The sequence below is a fragment of the Lutzomyia longipalpis genome, chromosome 4 (genome assembly GCF_024334085.1).
Source record: "Lutzomyia longipalpis isolate SR_M1_2022 chromosome 4, ASM2433408v1".
NCBI lineage: Eukaryota > Metazoa > Arthropoda > Insecta > Diptera > Psychodidae > Lutzomyia > Lutzomyia longipalpis.
Window position 1 is genome coordinate 9,305,096 of NC_074710.1, and position 19,112 is coordinate 9,324,207.

The 19,112-nt window shown below is 32.8% G+C and overlaps 2 protein-coding genes across 2 annotated transcripts in view; one reads left to right on the top strand and one right to left on the bottom strand.

Moving 5' to 3' along the window:
* The first annotated feature begins 1,745 nt into the window (after positions 1-1,745).
* The window catches only part of LOC129796179 (homeobox protein unc-4-like), a 29,874-nt gene continuing 12,507 nt past the window's right edge, over positions 1,746-19,112 (top strand). The window contains exons 1-2 of the mRNA XM_055837955.1: positions 1,746-2,365; positions 7,447-7,973. Coding sequence (XP_055693930.1) covers positions 7,595-7,973 — 379 coding nt within the window. The 5' untranslated portion in view covers positions 1,746-2,365; positions 7,447-7,594. The remainder of the gene's footprint in view (positions 2,366-7,446; positions 7,974-19,112) is intronic.
* Positions 11,727-19,112, bottom strand: part of LOC129796184 (protein ABHD11-like) — a 48,813-nt gene continuing 41,427 nt past the window's right edge. Inside the window, exons 3-4 of the mRNA XM_055837960.1 lie at positions 12,552-12,757; positions 11,727-12,410 (exon numbers count right to left, since the gene is read on the bottom strand). Coding sequence (XP_055693935.1) covers positions 12,232-12,410; positions 12,552-12,757 — 385 coding nt within the window. The 3' untranslated portion in view covers positions 11,727-12,231. The remainder of the gene's footprint in view (positions 12,411-12,551; positions 12,758-19,112) is intronic.

A 19,112-nucleotide genomic window follows, 5' to 3' on the forward strand; every position in this document is an offset into this window, starting at 1 on the left:
TTAAAATTATCAAATACCGATCTTATTCAATTTAACATTTGTCACAAAAGGGTTAACTTCAATAAAAAAAAAGGAATAGGTACTTTAATGCCCAATATGATCTCATTTAACCCCGTTTGACGGTATTTGAATAATAAAGTAAGAAAAGTCGAAAAAAGGGAAAAGTGGGGCTATTTGAGACAAAAAATAATTTGAAATTAATTTATTTTACAATAAAATTGAAAAATATTTTTTTTTCTTTCTCTCTACTCTAATTTAAGATCTATCATTTTATTTAAAATTTCATCTATATTTCCCCCGCATAAATGGGTTCAAATATCCGAAAATTTCAATGCTGATCTTATTCATTCCGTTTGAGGTATTGAAGTGATTTTTTATCTTAAAAAAATCAGAAAAAACGGATAATATCTTCGCTGATGAGATTCGTTTCTTTTTCATTTTAAAAATAAAAAAAGTTGCTTTTAAATTGCCTAATTCATTGTTTTTTTTTGTATTCTACCTAACCCTTTCGCGACTACATGAAACCTAGAAACATATGGTCGTTTTCTAACGATTTTTATTCTCCAAAAGGTTTCAGAGGACATTTTTTTCAGTGAGAACGTCTTCTTTTGCTAGGAAATATAATTAAATTGTTTCTTAACCTCAAATAATTACGTTTTCATTGAAAATCTTTCCGCCATGTTTTCTTCTAATCTTCATTAGCATTTTTATTTATCTATGTAGTATAAAATGTACAATTTGATGTAAAAAAAACCCTCAATTTTACTATATTTATGCCGAAAATTGCTGCCATCTTCTAATGTTCCTAAAGTGAACAAAATCTAATTTATCAATCAACGAGCACCTGTCGTATAGTCGCTACTTATGGTCGTTAGTTATTCAAATTAAGCGTCGCACTTTTAATGGGTCAATCAAAATGCCAAAAGCGCTTTTTGGTACCTTTTTTTATGACTGCAAAAATTGTATGAAACTAATTTGAGAGGTCTCTCGTATGCTTCACGAGACGTTAGGGTGGCAGCAATAAAAAAAATCAGTTAATTGGAAGAAGAGTGGTTGATGTGGGTAGGATTGAATCGTTACAGTGGGCAACACACATAACGAAGTGGCTATTATCGGTTTGAAATAAATCAATATATCGGATCAAATCACAATAATGAGAAAGAAATTAATTCGAAATCATCAAGAGAAAATGGATATAAAATGTCGGGAGTTTTGTGGAAAGAAATAAGAAGAAGAAAAAAAAGAAACCTACTTAAAGAAACGGCTCAGTGATTGGGATGCCGTGTGTTGTGGTGGTATAGCATCCCTGTCGCACAACACTGGTGTCAGCGGTGTGAACGGGATGGCGTGTGTCGAAAAACGAACAACGCATTAGAGGTTTCTTCTTAACCATGTAATATTATAACTATTGCAAACAGCTTTAATTCAATCGCAGGTCTGGGGAGATTGATTTTTAATCAAATTTAATCAATGGTCGTGTTGCCAGCAAAGTGAGAAACGGAGTCCACCATCCAATCGCAACACTTGAGAGGCGGCACCCCAGTCTGGCTGCGCCGCAGCCGCACTCACACAACGCAGCCATTTCGTACTGGCAGAGTGCCCGGGCTTTGGACGGCTCTCTTGGCTGCGAGGGCACGCCTCTATTTTATTGATAATTGCACCCCGCGCCACGCCACCCGGCCCCTATCCCACCACGAAACGATTAACAGCCGGCAAGCGATATTTTCAGGCAGATTGAATATAACAGTTCGTTTCAGTTCTCTGTGAATATTCAATGTGATTTCCCATTGCCGTCGTCGTCGCGATCTTTTTCATGAAAATACATACATATACATACATATGGCTGCAGTCGCGCATATTTTCACTATTTGCACACACAACACTGTAATTTGCAACATAACCATTTTCCAATCTGCAATATTACAGATTAGTGCGCGGGGAATTATTAATAATTAAATGAGTGAAGAATCAATTGACACACCATCGCCATTACACAGTGCTCAATTAACCGTCACAAACTGATTGTTTTGTCTTTAAATGCATTTAAATTTAAATTAAATTGTGTGTGATTGTGTCCATATTGAATTTCTAACATTTTATTTCATTTATACTTCCTTCTTAAACGCGCCGTTTATCTCAATTTCTCCAGGAAAATAGATAAAAAAAAAAGTGAGGTTATTTTTAATACATAGAGCAAAAATAATAAGTGCAGAGATTGTGTTTAGTGATTTACACATGTAAAATGGATAAAAACTATCTTCGTAGTAGCTATGCAAATCCCACCGACTGATTGAAAGGATATTTCTAAAAAAAAACTACCTCTGAGTTAAACGAATAACTTAAACAAAAAAATATATTGAAAAATGTAAGTGAAACTATTAATCATCTTCGCTTTGAAAATGATTAATTGATGAAAATTGTAAATTTCTAGAGGACAAAAAGGGGGTTGCAACGAAAACTTTTCCGGCGGCACGAAATGACTCCTTCACTCTCAATACATTGTGTAATACTATGTTTTGATACCATTTTTGCATAATTTATTGATAATTTTGCTGTTGAAGGGATTTACTTCAAACAAACTTTTGATTGTTTATTGATTTTTAATCGAGAAAAAGACATTATAATTGACAATTAGGTGGGAGGAGGAATTGATGCAGCAAAGTGACTGATGACATACAATTAGAGTCTAATTGGATGTTTATCTAATGACTATAAAGTTTATTAAACGTGTTTACTGATGTACGTAGTACGAATTGTTCGTTTTGTGAGTCAATCTGCTGAATTTTGAGAAAAATAAAATATTACAGAAAGCGTTAAAAATCATGTTCTGAACAACGTATGATCACAGTTCACAGATGAGATAGAGAAATGTTCGTTATTTAGGGTAACAAGTGTAAAAACTAATATCCTGAAAGTGATTGGATATGCAATTTAAAAGTCTCTATTTTTTCTAATTCATTATGTAGCAAGATAAATTATAAGATAACTACATACTACTTAGAGGCTAATAAAATCCTTAAGTCCAAAGAAATTCAAGACGTAAAAATCATTTATTTAAACAGAGCAGAAATATTTTAATAATAAACATTTAAGTAGTGCTCCCGGTTTAAAATTGACAATATTCCAATTGGTTTTATTTTCTATTGATTAGCATAGAAAAGTCAATCATAACGCGTCCAGTTATAAGAGTTGGTGTCCCACAACGTGTAGAAGTTTTAATATGCGTTGTAATACTATTTGTGAGCAGAATTAGTGGACAAAATTGATTTTTATGTGAAATTCGGCAATTTGAAGGATAAAAATGGTAATATTTCTGGTTCTATAAGACCTACATAAATTTCTTGACTAGTTTTGGAAAGGTATTAAAACAGGCTATAAATTGAGATAAATTTCAATAATTTTCAAGGTCACCTCCAAAACACAAAATGGCGGCTTTTTATTTTACGAAAATAGTTTTTGATATTTTTTGTCCCAAAGGAATAGTTCTAGAGGTTTCTGATGTTCTAAAAAGTTGTAGAGTTTTGCAAAACCTTTAATTTGATACTAAGATGAGCAAAATCGGTCAAGCGGTTCAAGAGATATAGCTCTTAGAACTTTTCAAACTCAAGAATTTTTCAAATGGCTATATCTTCTAAACGGCGACATAGATTTTCTTCATTTTCGGACTGGTGACAGATATTGAGTCAGGCTACAACATATCAAAATTTAAAGGAAATCGATAATGGGGATTCGGAGATATTGCCCCGTAAAGTTAGGCAATTTTTGTTTTTGAATTTAGCGCCTCTTGCGGTTGTTTTTGAAACTTGAAATGTTCTAGACAGTTGTAGGGCTTTGCAATACCTTTCATTTGATACCAAGATGGTCAAAATCGGTCAAGCCGTTCTCGAGTTATATTGAAAAAACACTTTTTGCTTTAGGCCGCCATATTTGCTAAACCGCTTGACCGATTTTCAAGTATGAATTATCGATGAAAACGTCTCACTGAGCTCTACAACATACTAAAATTTCAGATCTCTAGCGGTAAGGGAAGTGGTTGACAGTATTTCAAAATGGCGGACGGCGGCCATCTTGGATTTCGAAAATGCGAAAAAATGAAATTTTACACCCACATTTCTATAGAAAACTTCAAACCGGAAGTCTCTTTCTATTACCATTCTCGAGCTATAAGGCAAAGTTTAGAGTCCCGGACGGCAGGCCGGCAGGCCGGCCGGATCAAAAATTTTCCACCACCAGTTTTGGAATGTGGATTGTCTGAAACGTGCTCATACCAAGTTTGAGCCCGATCTGAGGTGGTCGGAAAATCCGACGATTACAATACTTGGTGTTGGCCACGAAGTGGAACACCAACTAATTATGATAGAAATTTAATAATTAAAAAAATATATTAAAGGTTCTAATTAGATTTATTTTAATTAGAGGATGATGATTTTTATCTTAAAAAATAGTCAAACGGATATTTATTTATTTTCTGTGATTCATTATGATGAATATTTATTATTTCAATACATTTAATGAATTTTTAGAACTTAAAGGGAAAACTTTTAAAAAATTATTTCAAAAATAAAGTTAACCCTTCGCATGTCGAGTTGGATTACTTTACTCACTTTACTGTACGCTTTTTTTAAGTACCTACTGCGATTATACAGATTTTTTTTTGAATAAAAACTATTTAACCCTTGGAGGATTTTGCTAGCCACCGTGGCCAATTTGACTTTTCTCAATCGCTACAGAACTAAAATCTATTGAACATTCCGTAATAAATTCCTACATCTGGGTGTAGGGAATTTCAATTACTTCAAGATCGTCGAAAGAAAACTTGCAAAAAACATTTTCTTTGAAAGAAAATTAAGGTCAAAGTTATGAGGTTAGAGACCTCGATCCTCCAAGGGTTAAAAAAACTCTAAAAACTAAATGTTGCTGCAAAATAAAAGAAATTAAATTCAATGAACTTAATTAAAAAATATTTTGGCGCTACGTCCCATATAGGAACAGGGCCGGCCGCCCTATATGATGTTGTTGTTCTCCTTGCGGAGAAGTAGTGGGCGGCCTTGCTAGATACTACCACGTGTGGGCCATTTTACAGATAGGAGTGTATCAATCTCCTGATCCAACCGGTCAACGTGATCTAATTGCACGTTGGCGGATGGGGTGCGTTGCCGGGTTCTGTATTCGAACCGGCGACCTTTGGATGCGCACTCAAGCGCTCTATCCACTGCACCCCAGGCCCACATAATGAACTTAATTGCTTCATTCTAATTTGATAAAGTGAAAAAATTTCAAGGGACCCAAAATATTTCGTCAGGATAATAAGCGTGTTAGTGACACACACCTGGCGTACAAAAGGTTAACCTTTTATCAAATTGAATACGTACAATTTTTATTAATATGTGAATAGGTAATCTAACTTTGTTTATTAATTGAAAAGACCTGTAAATTATACGTTAGGTATATTTGTTTGAAATATTAATTAGATAAAATATTCATATCTAAACCGTATGCATATGTACGAATCAATTAAGTTTTTTTTGGTTTATAAAATGATTCAATAAATCGCATAGACTTTAGTTCAGTCTACAGAGAAATGAGATAAAAACTCTAAAGATTTACACCATAAAGTTAATTTACTTCCTAGTCACGAGAGAACTGGAGATTTAATTAATTTAGAAAGACAAAGTATTATTAGGTAAAATAAATCTATTTGTTAAATAAGAGAAAAAAATTCCTGCAGAGGAATTTCTCCCTCTGATCCCTGCCTATTATCAATTATAAACCATGGTTCAAATTAGACATAGTTTGTTCATAATGGCGGCGCTTTCTTTTATCTCCACAAAAACATAAGAAATTGATTATGGCATCATAAGACAGGGATTTCCTGGCACCAGACTCGACATAAATTAAAAACAATTATGTGAATATAATTTTATAAACAGGCACTAAATCATTTGTGGAATAGCGCGAAGTTCATTTTGAAATCTCTAAATCTCATTTTCAGCGATGATGTTTATTTAAAACTAAACCAAAGTTTAAATTAATTAATGCATAGAAAATGGCATTATTAAATTAAATTTCATAAACATAATCACTCTCCTTGGTGCCCGATGATCCCTGCTGGTTGTAGACACAAAAAAAGCACCACACAAGCTTTTTTTTCATCGACATTATGTGTCTTGAGTCTGTTTCTTCGAGAGAGACAAAATAATAATTTTCCAACAATCGACGATAAGGAATTGCGGCAGAATTCCCTGGACAGCGATTACGGGCACTTTTTGACCTAAAGCCCAGATTACTCTGGCATATGGGATTATCGAATCACGGGACAGTAAGAAAGACGTTCAGTTTCATAAATTGACTTAAGCACAGAGCAGAAGAGAAAATGAAATAAAATAAAATTTATACTTTTATGGTGCATTGGATATGATAGTGGCACAAAAATAATTTAATTGTTTAAAAAAAGTGATTGAATTGAGGGTTGAGAAATGATTATTTTAGATAATTTTTTGATTTTTTTTGCAAAGAATATTTTGGGTTTTTAGGAAAATTGCATAAAGTATTGAACAAAATCATTAGGGGGACCGGTCCTCCTAAATGCTCAAAATATCATATTTCCCAAATAAATAAAGCAAAATGTAGAGCTCATTTCTTTAGGAAATTTACTGCGCTAAAACTCTTTCTCAGATCATTTTGTTCTATCTAGCTAGGAAATATGATATTTTAGGCTTTTTCCAAACCCTTAAGTGACTTTATTAGCCCCGGTCTCCCCTACAGAAAAATAGTTTAACTCTTTCGCGTTATTTGGGACTTACATAGACCCAAATATGACACATTTTTATTTCCAAACATTTATGAATTTAATTGTTTTTCAAAGTTAGAAATGAATTAAATTCACGCAGTGGAGGCCGAAAAAGAGGTTTTTCTTAAAAAATGTCTTTTGGAAGCTCTCTGGGAATAAATATCGCAATAAAAATAGCGCATTTTCCAATGTTTTTGTAAGTTTCACGTGGACGCGAAAGGGTTAAAGAAGAATTTTTCAACAGTGTCTTAAATTAGAAATATTCTTAAAATCATTAGTTCAATTTAAATTATGTAGGGGCTGAATTGATTAAAATTCACGAAAAAGTAACCTTTCAAGACTTGAAGAAGGTACAATAATAAATCGAAACGTTACTTGTTTTCTAATTTTCTTTTCTTAACTTGTTCATTTAATTTTTGACTGATTCTAACAGCCACTATTGTTGTAAAGGAACGCATACAATTATTTCCTTTAAGGGAAGATTTCTCCAACATCCCTTTTCCACAGTGCTCAAATGAAATCTTTCCCTGAAAAACGTTATAAAATCCAGTAAAAAAGTTCAAATATTAACCTCGAGAAAGTCCTCAAGAATTTTGCAATTCTCAATTTTTCTTATAAAAATCCTTTTCTAATTCGTAAATTCGCGTGAATTTTAGCTAAAAAAATCATGCCAGTGCAACACAGAAAATAATGTGAGATTACGGAGGATAATTGCAAAGGGATTCTTTGTAATCTCCTCAATGGGCAAGAAGCTGGACGATTGCACGGGAAGCCATTGAATGCCCAAGTGGACGTAAGCGAAAGATGGTGTTGGAGCATCAGAATTTGCTGCCGAGTTTGCAGGGCTCTGCAGGCGGCCTTCAGCCGTCGGCGCTGCAGCTGTATGCAGCGGCGGCGGCTCAGCTAGCGCCGCGAGCTCGTGTACCCCCATGGGCACCATTTTTGCAATTCGGCGTACCCAGCATGTTTGGGGGTCCCTTCCTCAATCGCCCACGTTTTGGACCAGCCACCGGAAATGGTGGTGGCTCAGGGAGTGGGGGACCCTCAGCTACGAGTCTGGGTACGCTAGGAGCGAGTGGGGGTGGTGGTTTGGCCACCATAAATGGGATCAATCATCCTGGTGGGTTAACGCTAACGCGAACAATGCCAGGACCGCCTAGTGAAGATTCCAATGAGGATAAGGGTGAGTTTTTTTTGACTTTTTTTTAATATTAAATGTTGAATAAAATATTTAAAAAAATTGGTCAAGTTATTGGACCTATAGATTTGACAAGTATAACGTTAATAAACGTAAAAAAGTCAAGAGATATTTGTCAAATAAAGATGTGTCAAGGAAATGTCAAAGATGTACTGTCATTTCCACAAAAATTAACGACAGAATATCATCAAATGTAATCTATCTACCAAAATTATAGTTTAAAGCGTATATTTTTTTAGGCTATTCTACGACGTTCAACTCTATATTTTTATTTATCAAAATATGTATATTTACCACGTTAATACTCTGCAGTATAAAATAGTCTGGCGGATTTAACTGGGGGCGTTCCGAGAGAAACAATATTTGCTCTTTTTTATTCAAACTAATTCTCATGCATTGCTTTTCATTTACTCAATATTGAATAGTGCAGAACTTTATACGATCTTCATTCAGATACAATTGAATTTTCAAATGGACGTTTAATTCATTTTTTTTTAATTTACTTTATTTTAATAGAATAAAATCTGATCTATATTTTTTGAGAATTTATATTTGTTGTCAAATTCATTTTAATTTTTATATATATTTATTTTTTGGTTAAAAAGAAAATGTAAAGAATTATTGAATTAAAAAAAAAAGATTTTGCAAAATTGAAAATACTTTTATTAGTACAAAACCTTAAATCAGTAGGTACAGAAAGTGGAAAGTTTTTACAATTTTAAACAAAAAAAAACTTACAGATAGAATATTAATATTTCTACAGGGTGGCCAGGAAATTTTGGAATGATTTTAACCGTGTATAACTTGATTGTATTGAGATATCTGAAAACTTCTGCTGCCAAAAGATGCGTAAACTTAAAAAGTTTCATTTTTATAAAGCCAAGTTTTGGCTAAGAGGTCGAAATAACGAACTTTTCAGATCTATGAAATTTTTCAATAATTTTTAAAGTTTAATTAAAAATAAATGCTTAAAATGGACAGAAACCAAGTTTGTGGAGATTGAGGTTATTAATCCGCAAAAAAGTCGTTATATTCAAATATGCAAATATTGACAATTGATTTGGAGAATTTTTACGATTGACGTTTCTTTTCTAACATTTGACATTTCTTACGTTTTTTTTCTAACTTTTGACGTTTCCTCTAACATTGAAAATCTTTTATTTGGATTTCTTTTTAAATATGATTTTAATATTATAAAAAAGTTTTTTTTTTATTTTCATCCTACTGTTAAAAAAATTATTATTTTACGTGTTTACTTACACATTTACGCTTTTCAAATAAGGGATGGTCACGTTATTTTGGAAACTCGGGGACTTTCAAGAGCGATTTTCAAGCCAATTTTGAAACCAAAAATTCAAAATTTGCTTGTACTCTCGTTAAATGGCCAAATAATGATAAGAATTCAGTAATTTCGATTTAGAAAATAAATTTTTGTGTTCAAAAAAATTATTTGAAATTCTCACATTTTGGCCATTTTGTTCCTGTAGAGTTTCCAAAATAACGTGACCATCCCTTAATATCCCCTAATGCGTGTATAGAATATGGAAAAGATTCACTTTGCTGGTGTGGACCCCAAGTGAAATTTCTTCATTGGTGGAGTCATCACATGGAATTTCCCTGAAGAATTCATGGGGTGGTTGCGCGGGGGATGGTTTGTGGCAAAATTATTCCTTATGTTTTCCTCAGTTTGGTTGTGGGGTGGAAAATTACTCTTAGAGGTGCTGCTAGAGCAATGAGAGCAATGGGTAAAAAAAATTGATTACTAGCCACCCCAAATTTATCCCCAGGACTTTGTTCCCTCTCATACTGGTGGTGGAAAGGCAAGAGCCAATGAGGAGGGTATTGAACCTCATCATTTTCATTTTATTATACACATTATTATTTCATTTTAAATCAGATTTGTAACATTTGTGGTAAATAACTATGTTATACGGATTTTCCCCTCGTTTATTTTATTTTCCTTTTGTTCCTCGAGGGATGACTTTCCCTCTTTGCTGCCTGCTCTTTTTTTTTGTTTCATCACCTCCCTTTGCTTAAGTGGTTTTCCAAGGGAGTGCCAGGGCTCTGTTCAGTGTGTATGAGGGATTCTCTGGTTTGGTTTTGGGATTCCCCTGCGCCCTGTCTTTTTTTTCTTCCTCTTCAATGTATATTTCTGCGTCAAGTAAGGTTCAATGCGGATGCGAATTGGGACGTGCGATGGCATCTTCTTTTGGCATTCCCGTGGGCACAATAAACTTTCGATGAGTGTATCTCTTAACAAAAGTTTTGTGTTTATTCGGCACTTTGGGGTAGCCGATTCATGAATTCATCATGTGCTGCTCATCCATATTCCGGCTTGAATATATTAAATTATTTTTTTCTCTTCAGTTATTTCCCCAAAAAGAAATAGAAGAATAAAAAGAAAGAACAAACAAACCACGAGAAATTCTCAGTTTGGCGTCATTGTCGATTAGACGTCCAAAAGAGGGGAAAAGAAAAATAATTAAGCACCTTCCTTTGGGTTTTCATGTTGTGATCTAATTGTATTTAATAAAATACCTTAGCTGCCGCGTCCAACACCTACGGGTAAATGATCTCCCGCTTCCCATTCTCCTATGGTTTGACCTGCAAAGAAAATCTCCGTATACGACCGAAAGGGAAAATCGCGTGATGGCATTGCTCCGCCTCAGTGTAAATATATCTTTAACATTTTATTCCTCAGCAGTGGTGCTGTGGGCCCCATTGAGCTGGTGTTAAGGTTTTTGGTGCTTGATTGAAGAATAACGAGCCAAAAAGATTTTATTAGGCTTTTACGTTCCACCTCTCTCTGGAACAATGGGGGCAACAATAAAAGGGAAAAAGAGAGAAATCTCAAATATCTTAAATACCATTTTGATGTCTTCATCAAAGAGAGATGAGATTGTTGAAGAATATAAATTTCCTCGCATAAAGCTCTCCACATACCTACCTACCTACCTTACTGCTATATACACAACCAATTTACAAACCACAACTTTGCGAGGAAATGGCAAAAATACTCTACTAAAAGCAAATTATAATCGTTAGTACGTAGATTTGTTCAAGATAAAGACAGGAAGGAGTTTTTTTTATTTTGAATTTTTCGAAGCTTCCTGGAAAGCTCGAAAATGAAAATAATAATCAATATAGAATTTTGTTTTGATTGATTTGTTTCACATTATGCGGAATATATTTCTTTAGTTACGCTAAATCTTACGTCTCAATAGGCTATTTTTGGCCTAAAAAATCTTCTGATAAATTAAAACGCAATGTAAGTCAAAGAGTGTTTATAGGGTAAAGCTGTCTAATATAGGGTGATTTAATATGGCAATTTTTTTTATCAATTCGTATGGCTTTCACCAAGACTTGAGTCTTTCTACTAATACCTACACTCAGAAAATTTTCTTTATTTGGCATTCAAAATTTTAACTTTAAAAAGTTTAAATAAAATCGGTTAAAAGAAGAGTTTTAGAAATTTTTGTTCAAAATTTCAAAAATTACGATTGAAAATTAACTTTTCTAGATGTTTTTTAATCAGATTTTGTGAAAATTTTAAAAAGTTCTTGGCTAAATCTGTGCTAAAATTCAAAACTGTTCTGAAGAATTTTTATTTTTAACAAGAAAACAAAACAGGAAAATGTTAGAATAGAAGAGAAATTCTTGTTTATGAGAGATAAGAAAATAATATTTTCAGGGAAATTCAAAGCAAAGGCTTAAAAATTCTTCATTAAACAAATTAAATTTTGCAGAAATATATTTTATTTATTAGGTATTTTTACAAAAATGCTCTTTTCTTTATAAAAATATTTCTTTTAGAACAGTTTTTGTGCGAAAATTTAATTAGAACTTCCTGAAATACTTTGAATACCTACTTTATACTTTGAAATATAGATGCAAAAAATACTAAAATTTATTAAAAAAAAACAATTTAAATGAATAAATCGATTAAAATTAAAAATAATTTTGCAAAAATTTATGATTTCATATTTTGTATAACTGACCCTATATTCCTATGTTATGTACCAGTTTTGAAAATAATATAAACTATAATCACGAATTATTTTAATTACCTTTATATAAAACAAATACCTCTGGCGGCATTCTTTGTTGGTTTATTTTGGCTTCTCTCATTTAAAACAATTTATTTTAATTCTCACCACAAATGATGTAGATGAGGCCGCATTTTGGGGAAAATTAAATAATTGAAATTTTCCCCGGCTATTTTGTACAGCATTTTTGGGGCTTTTCACAGCAAATGACGATTGAATTGATAAGATAAGTTGTTCATAATGGCATTGCGCTGGAATTGCACTTCGGCACGGCAGAATCTGCCCAGGAATGGGGGGCACTGGAAATGCACGGTCTCCACCACATGAGTCCCTCCAGTGGGATTGGGGGAAAAGCTAAAGCTTCCTTCGGCTCGTACTGTGTGTGTTTGTGTGTAAAATGCCCATGTGGATTGTGAAAAAAAAGGCGCACGAAAATGGGAAACACAAATTGGATTATAATTAATTGCCCTAGTGCAGTGCAACAATGCAACTTTTTTTGCCCATATAAAATACTTACAGCAGTATAGGCCGTAGAGGAAGCACGTACGGTGCGTAGAATCAACGGAGAGATGACCTCCTTTCGATTGTGGTAGCTTCTTCACACTTATTTGAGCCTCACCGTGGTTTTGCCAATGCGGCCAGTAAGCTAGTTTTTCCTTATAGGCCACTGAATACTTCCAGTGGTCTGCATTTCCTGTGTCCGATGTGATGTAGAAATCCAAACTAAAAGATTAATTTAAAATTATTTTCAATTTACTTTATTATTTTCTTTAAAAAGTTTTTTGTTGAAAAGAAAAATTATTATTTTATTTATTAAAATCGGTTAGGTTGTGGTTAGGTTAGATAAACGGATATTTTTTAAATCTGAAAATTGACAGATGATTTATTACAGTAAAATTCTTGTATCGTAATTATATTGATAAGAATTTCTACAAACGATTTCTGACAGAATATTTCAAACGGAGAATTAAAAAATGACAGTAGTTTTGACAAAAGTTATTCGGCAAATTGGATTTTTGATATTAAATTTTGCAGAAGATATTTGATTGACCATTGGAAATCTTTAGGCGTCGAACTGATCGTTCTCCCATTTAAAATTCATATAAAAAAACTACAGGAATTTGCTAATTCTCAATGTTTTCAATTTTTGACAGAAGACACTTAATATAATGTTTATTGATAAAAGAATTTAGATAACAGATTTTTGATAGAATATTTTGATTAAAGAATTTAAAAAAATGACAGCTGATTTTTGATATTTTTTAATTAAATTTTGACAAAAAATTTGTGTTAAGTAGATGATTTTTAGAAGAAGGTTTTCCATTATTGACAGGAGAATTTTGACAAATGATTTTCGACAGCATATTTTAAACAGACATTCTTTGACAAAAGTCATTGAGAGTAGATTTTGGACATCACAGTTTACAGATTTTTGCTGGCAGAAACATTGTGATAGAAGATTTTTGACAGGAAAATATGTCAGAAGTTTTTTGAAATATAATTTTTGACAGTAGATATTGTGAGACAAAATTTTGACAATATTTTAAATAGCGGGTTTTTGACATAAGTTACTTGCCACTAATTTTTTGACAGAAGTTTTTTGACAGCCGATTCTTACAGTAGAGTTTTCTAGGCGAATTTTTTAATTAAAAACAGGGACAAACTAGGAGTTTGATAAAATACTTCAGTTCTTAAAGTGAAAAAGATATAAAATTATGCTTAACAATATGTAAAATGCATGATGTGCTATCAATTTATCACCAATGTACTAAATTAAATGTATACTTTGTCTCAAATTAAATGCATAATATTAAATCTAGAGTCGATGATATATCCACGTAATCAATGAATTAGCATAAAAATTAATTAGAGTCACTTCACGTATCACTTTAAACACTTTAATTGAGACTGGCTGTCCTGGGTAATCACATGGCTGTTGCACTCCAATCGCGTAACTTTGTCCAACTCTGTACTCACCTCAACTTCTCTCTCTCTCTCTCTCTCTCTCTGCTCATGCATAAACAATTTTCTCGAGCCTTTTTTACATACATACATATATACATACATATATGTATCGCATGCTCGCGTCTACGAGCCATTTAATCATATAGCTATTGGGTTGTTTCCTTTCACGCAAGATGTTTTCTTCTCTTATATTGTTTTAGATAATAATGTATGGGCTAACCGCCTAGTAGTTGAGGACCGAGGTGGCGTTTTTTTTAACCCTTTGTGGCGAATATTAAATGAAACGCGACACCTCGAAGGAGCGGAAGATTGCAGCCATAATGCAATAAATACATAAATATATAGGTATCTACTACTTACATGGTTGGATTGAGAAGCTTCATTTTACTAAAATCAGCCACAAATTCCCAAACATCTTCGGGCTTTGCATTTGCAATGGTCGTCTCGGAACGATGGCTGCTGTAGCCGGATGAGAAGATCGCGTAAGCGATGAGCAAAATAATTCCGTAGAGTACCAATTTGCGCTTGTTAGCCCGCGTGATGTGAATCATCTTCTTTTTGCACTGTATGTATTATGCACTCCTGGCGCGAAAGTCTCTCTTTCGGATATTGTGGTGAAATTATAGGGCAGCACTTTTAGCAAATTGATATTTCTATTTGTACCGCAAAAATTCGCGTCAAAATGCCACAAACTCACGCCAATATATTGCCTCTGCTTGAATGTATCTACAGCAGAGTCGAACTGCCTCAGAGGAAGTTGGAATTCATCGTTCATATGGGAGATGTTTCGATAAACAATTTCTCTCTACAACAAACAGTGGCATACATTTGTATGTATTGGCCTTTTCTGTTGTTGTTTGAATGTGTGGGTGATTATTTATGATATACCCAATTTAGGTTTCTCATACAGTTTATTCTAAAAATATCAAGAACATTTTTTAAATGAATTTTAACAATTAAGAATATAATTTTCAAAGTGATAAAAATTCACTTTTAGGCGATGAAAGATCTGGAGTTAGATTTCGATTGACAGAAGGTATTTTGACATTTCTATAAATTTTGACAGAGGAGATCTGTCAAAGATATCGTTTGACAGACTCTACCTCAGAAATATTTGATTAAATACAAATTAGCAAAAAATCTTCTCAATATTAACAAGCTTAACAAGGGATGCATCACGGAGTTACTAAATTGTATAAATTCCCTTTTTTTTATAAAATTTAGTTTATGAATTTCTAATTGTAGAACAGACTGTAAGAATGTAAAATGTGCCAAAGAGAGTATATTTCAATATGCTCTGTTCAATACAGATTCCTGTGGAACATTGAAATAAAATTACCATGTGTTAAACATTGCTTTTTCATGGATGAGAGGAATAAGAGAAAAACACACATAAAGCTCTCCTTATAATGTGTGTTAGTCTCCGGAGAGAATTTCATGTAAACATATCGTTTTTTTCTTTATCTTCTTCCTCCTATTACCTCCTAATCTTCCTTAACACGCGCATGTTTCTCCCGATGGAGCTCATTTGAATTCCAGACGCGCGTTTTTTGACACTTTACCACATGTCAAAAATTTCAAATTCAAGTAGCAATATAACCGCCTTTGTGTGACGTGAAAAGGAAAACGTTTGAAAGAGAGAAAAAAGAAACTATACATAATAAATTGGCAGTGAAAATTCAGAAATATTTCACTCAATTGAATTTCTGATGAGGGAAACCAAAATATAGGGGTTCAGTAGCAGGTTAACTCCTTAGTGATTTGCTCAAGACATGCAATTTGGGTTGATTTGCTGGTATGATGGGGCGAGTTTGGAAGACGTTGGATAGCCATGGGACGGCAAGAAAATCAATATTATGGATATTATGTCCTATTGTGCGTGAGCTAAATGTGTTTTGTTTTATAAAATATACCTCAAAAATGATTTAAATATCCTCTATCAACGAATGTATTAACCCTTTTGTGACTACGTGGCTCCTAATTTTGTTATTTTCACTTTTCTCATTTTAATTTACTTTGAAATGTTAGGGGATTATGTTGTTGATTAATAAATAACTAAACATTTAAAATTGTTTTTTTAATGATAATTTCTCTTTACTGGTTGACAAAGCACGCAAACGTTAAACGTCAAAGTGACATAAATGTCAAAGGTGACAATTCTTGTAAAAAGAAATATGCGTCACAGCAAATTATCATAGAAGAAATATCTTCCTCGGCAATTTTATTAATAAACTGAATTATAATGATTGATATTAGGTATACACGATTTGACATATTAATTAATTTAATAATTTAAAGAGGAATGTAGCTTTCGAACTCACTTTATTATGTGTCCGTTTGCCATGAAGAACTTACATTTTTATTGCATGCCTGAAGACTTAAAGATTATATTGTTTTTGGTATTTATGTTTTCTGTACGTACTCTGAAAAAAATAGTTTGTATTTGAATTTGTCAAAGTTTGTAACTCCCATACATTTTTTAACAAACATGGAAGTGAAAAGGAGTCAAAGCCCTTTTTTGTCAAAGGAGATTACTTTTTAACCTCCATGTTTGTAATTTCAAAAAATAATACCCACGTTTGTAGAAGCTTGTAATTGTTTGTAAAAATTTGTATAAAAATTCGCATAGCCCTCCGTACAAACCTTAGCAAACCTTTGCAAGCTTGTTTATTATTTTTTGTAACTTTTAAAATAAGAGACATCCTTTTATATAAAAATTATCGATATTTTATTCACTTTTCAATAAGAGCCTACAATAGTTTTGGGTTCTATGGGTGGGCTTTACAGGCGAGCTGCTGCTTCCTCCATTCGCGGTAAAATTTCACTATTAGTTGCGATGATGAAAGTCAAACTGATGTCGTTCTCCAGGAGTTCCTCCAGAAGCTCCATTGTGATTCCATTATCTATAAATAAAAAGGATGTTTAATTCGAGAATTATTCTATTACACGATTGAGGTTATCTTTAAATATCTTACCATTTAATGGTACAGGGTATATAATTGCGAATCCTCCATGAAATCGCACTCCATTCTTTCAAAAAATCACTTTTTCGATTTCTATTTTGTCTGCACAATTGAAAATGACGTTTCTGATGTAAATGTAACAAACCTTTAAACAAAATTTATCAAAATTGTTTGTTAATGTTTGTTAGCACACCAAAACAACAAGCCTTTTAACAAACTTTATCAAAAATGTTTGTTAATGTTTGATTTTATAAACAAACTAGCATACGAACATGTTTGTAAAGTTTGTAGAAAGTTTGTTCTTCCAAATTTATTAAAATTTGTTTGCAAAAATTTGTAAAACGTTTGTTAAAGCTTGTACTTATTTGTATTTTTTCCTGAATTTACAAACATTTTACAACCAATAATCTCCAAATAACAAACATGTTTGTTAAATTTCATATTTACCTCCAAATTAATATCCTTTAGCAAACTTTGACAAACCTCGCTACAAACTATTTTTTTCAGAGTACAATATTATGTATCTATGTAGGTACTTATTTTATTTAATAATAGTTAAATTACACAGTAATTTTATATTAGATGCTGTATTTTAAATTTATCATAAAAGATTAGATATCAAACTTTTCTTTAAAAATGGAATTTGATAAACCACGCCTCCATTTGTGCTTCTTGAAAATGCATAAAGCATATGCTTTTGTGCTTTAGTGATCATTTGAATCAATCATATTTTTGAATGAATTCCAAATATCACATTGAATTAACTTCAATTTTGCTAAACGAATAATCTTAATAGCATAACTTACATTTATTGCCTGAAATTTTTTAATGGCTGATCGCCAACCCCACGATTTTTGACCTGTTCGAGATCCCACTTTTTCGCAAGGAGGACAACATGAATAAGACGAAGAAAAAGGCCTCTCGGTTACAAAAATATTAAGACATTTTTCTCACAATAATTCTCTGTGCCTCATCAATGAAAGGGGAGTGTTTGTTCTAAATACTTGTGTAACGCTCTAATGGAAACCCCAACTCTATTCAAATGTTGTGGTTCTTGAGAACAGGTGGCAAGCGATCTTAAAGATTCATTATCAATTTAATTACTTTCATCATTTTTACCTAAAATATGTTTTTTTTTTAATTTTGTGAAGCAGACGGTATCGCTTCGAAAATTAATAATTTCAATTTCAAAATTGGGTCGCTTCGGGGGAGCTTTTTTGGGGAGTGGAGAAAAAAAATCAATACTAAATAGCTGGAAAATGCCTGCAGCCGTCGGCATGTGGAGAAAATCAAAAGGAGTAAAATGCGATTTTTACGCATATTTTAAATGATTGCAACAGCAATCCTAAAATGTTATGAATTAAAAGCAATCACAATGCTCTCGCATTTTAAACTATAACCTATATGTATGTGTACATAGGTAGTTAGCATAGTTAATGCTTTCTTCACGTGCATCCCGCCTGGTTGCATCCACCCGCAAAAAGGAGGCAAAAATCCACGATGGGATCCATTTCATCGAGGAAGTGTGCAGATGATGATGCAAATTAATGGGCAAAATGGCAGGTGTTGGTGAATTTTGCGCTATAAAGAAATTAAATACTCATTAAATGGTAAAAGGTGAGCGGTTAGAGGGAGAAAAAAAAGCCCAAAGTGTGTGCACTCGCGGCTAATTGCGAGAAGAAAATTTCTTCATTCTAATCACAAATAATTATGTGTTCGTTTTCCTCGTTCACACTTTCCCATTTCTTTATGTACCTACATATCCACAAGAAGTAGTGAGGAATTCACATTACAATGTGATTTAATGGAACCTCAGAGGTGGCTCTCACATGTGACATAAATTGCTTGAATTTTGGAAAAAATAAAGAAAATGTAATTTAAGTTTAAAGATTTATTTTTTTTTATTTTAATTATTAAGATAGGAAGTAGTTGAAGGATACTTTAAAAAAAGAGGCTAGAGATTAACCCCTTAAGGACCATAAGGAATCCAGTTGGTGGAATAATGTGAAAATAATTTTTGAGAGTTTTTTTTTAAATAAGACATTTTTGGCCAAAAATGTTTGTTCTAAAAAAGTGGCATAGACCTACAAAAAATAAAAGTTAAGTTTCCAAAATTAAATATTTTCAAAATCGAGCTATGAGACGAAAAT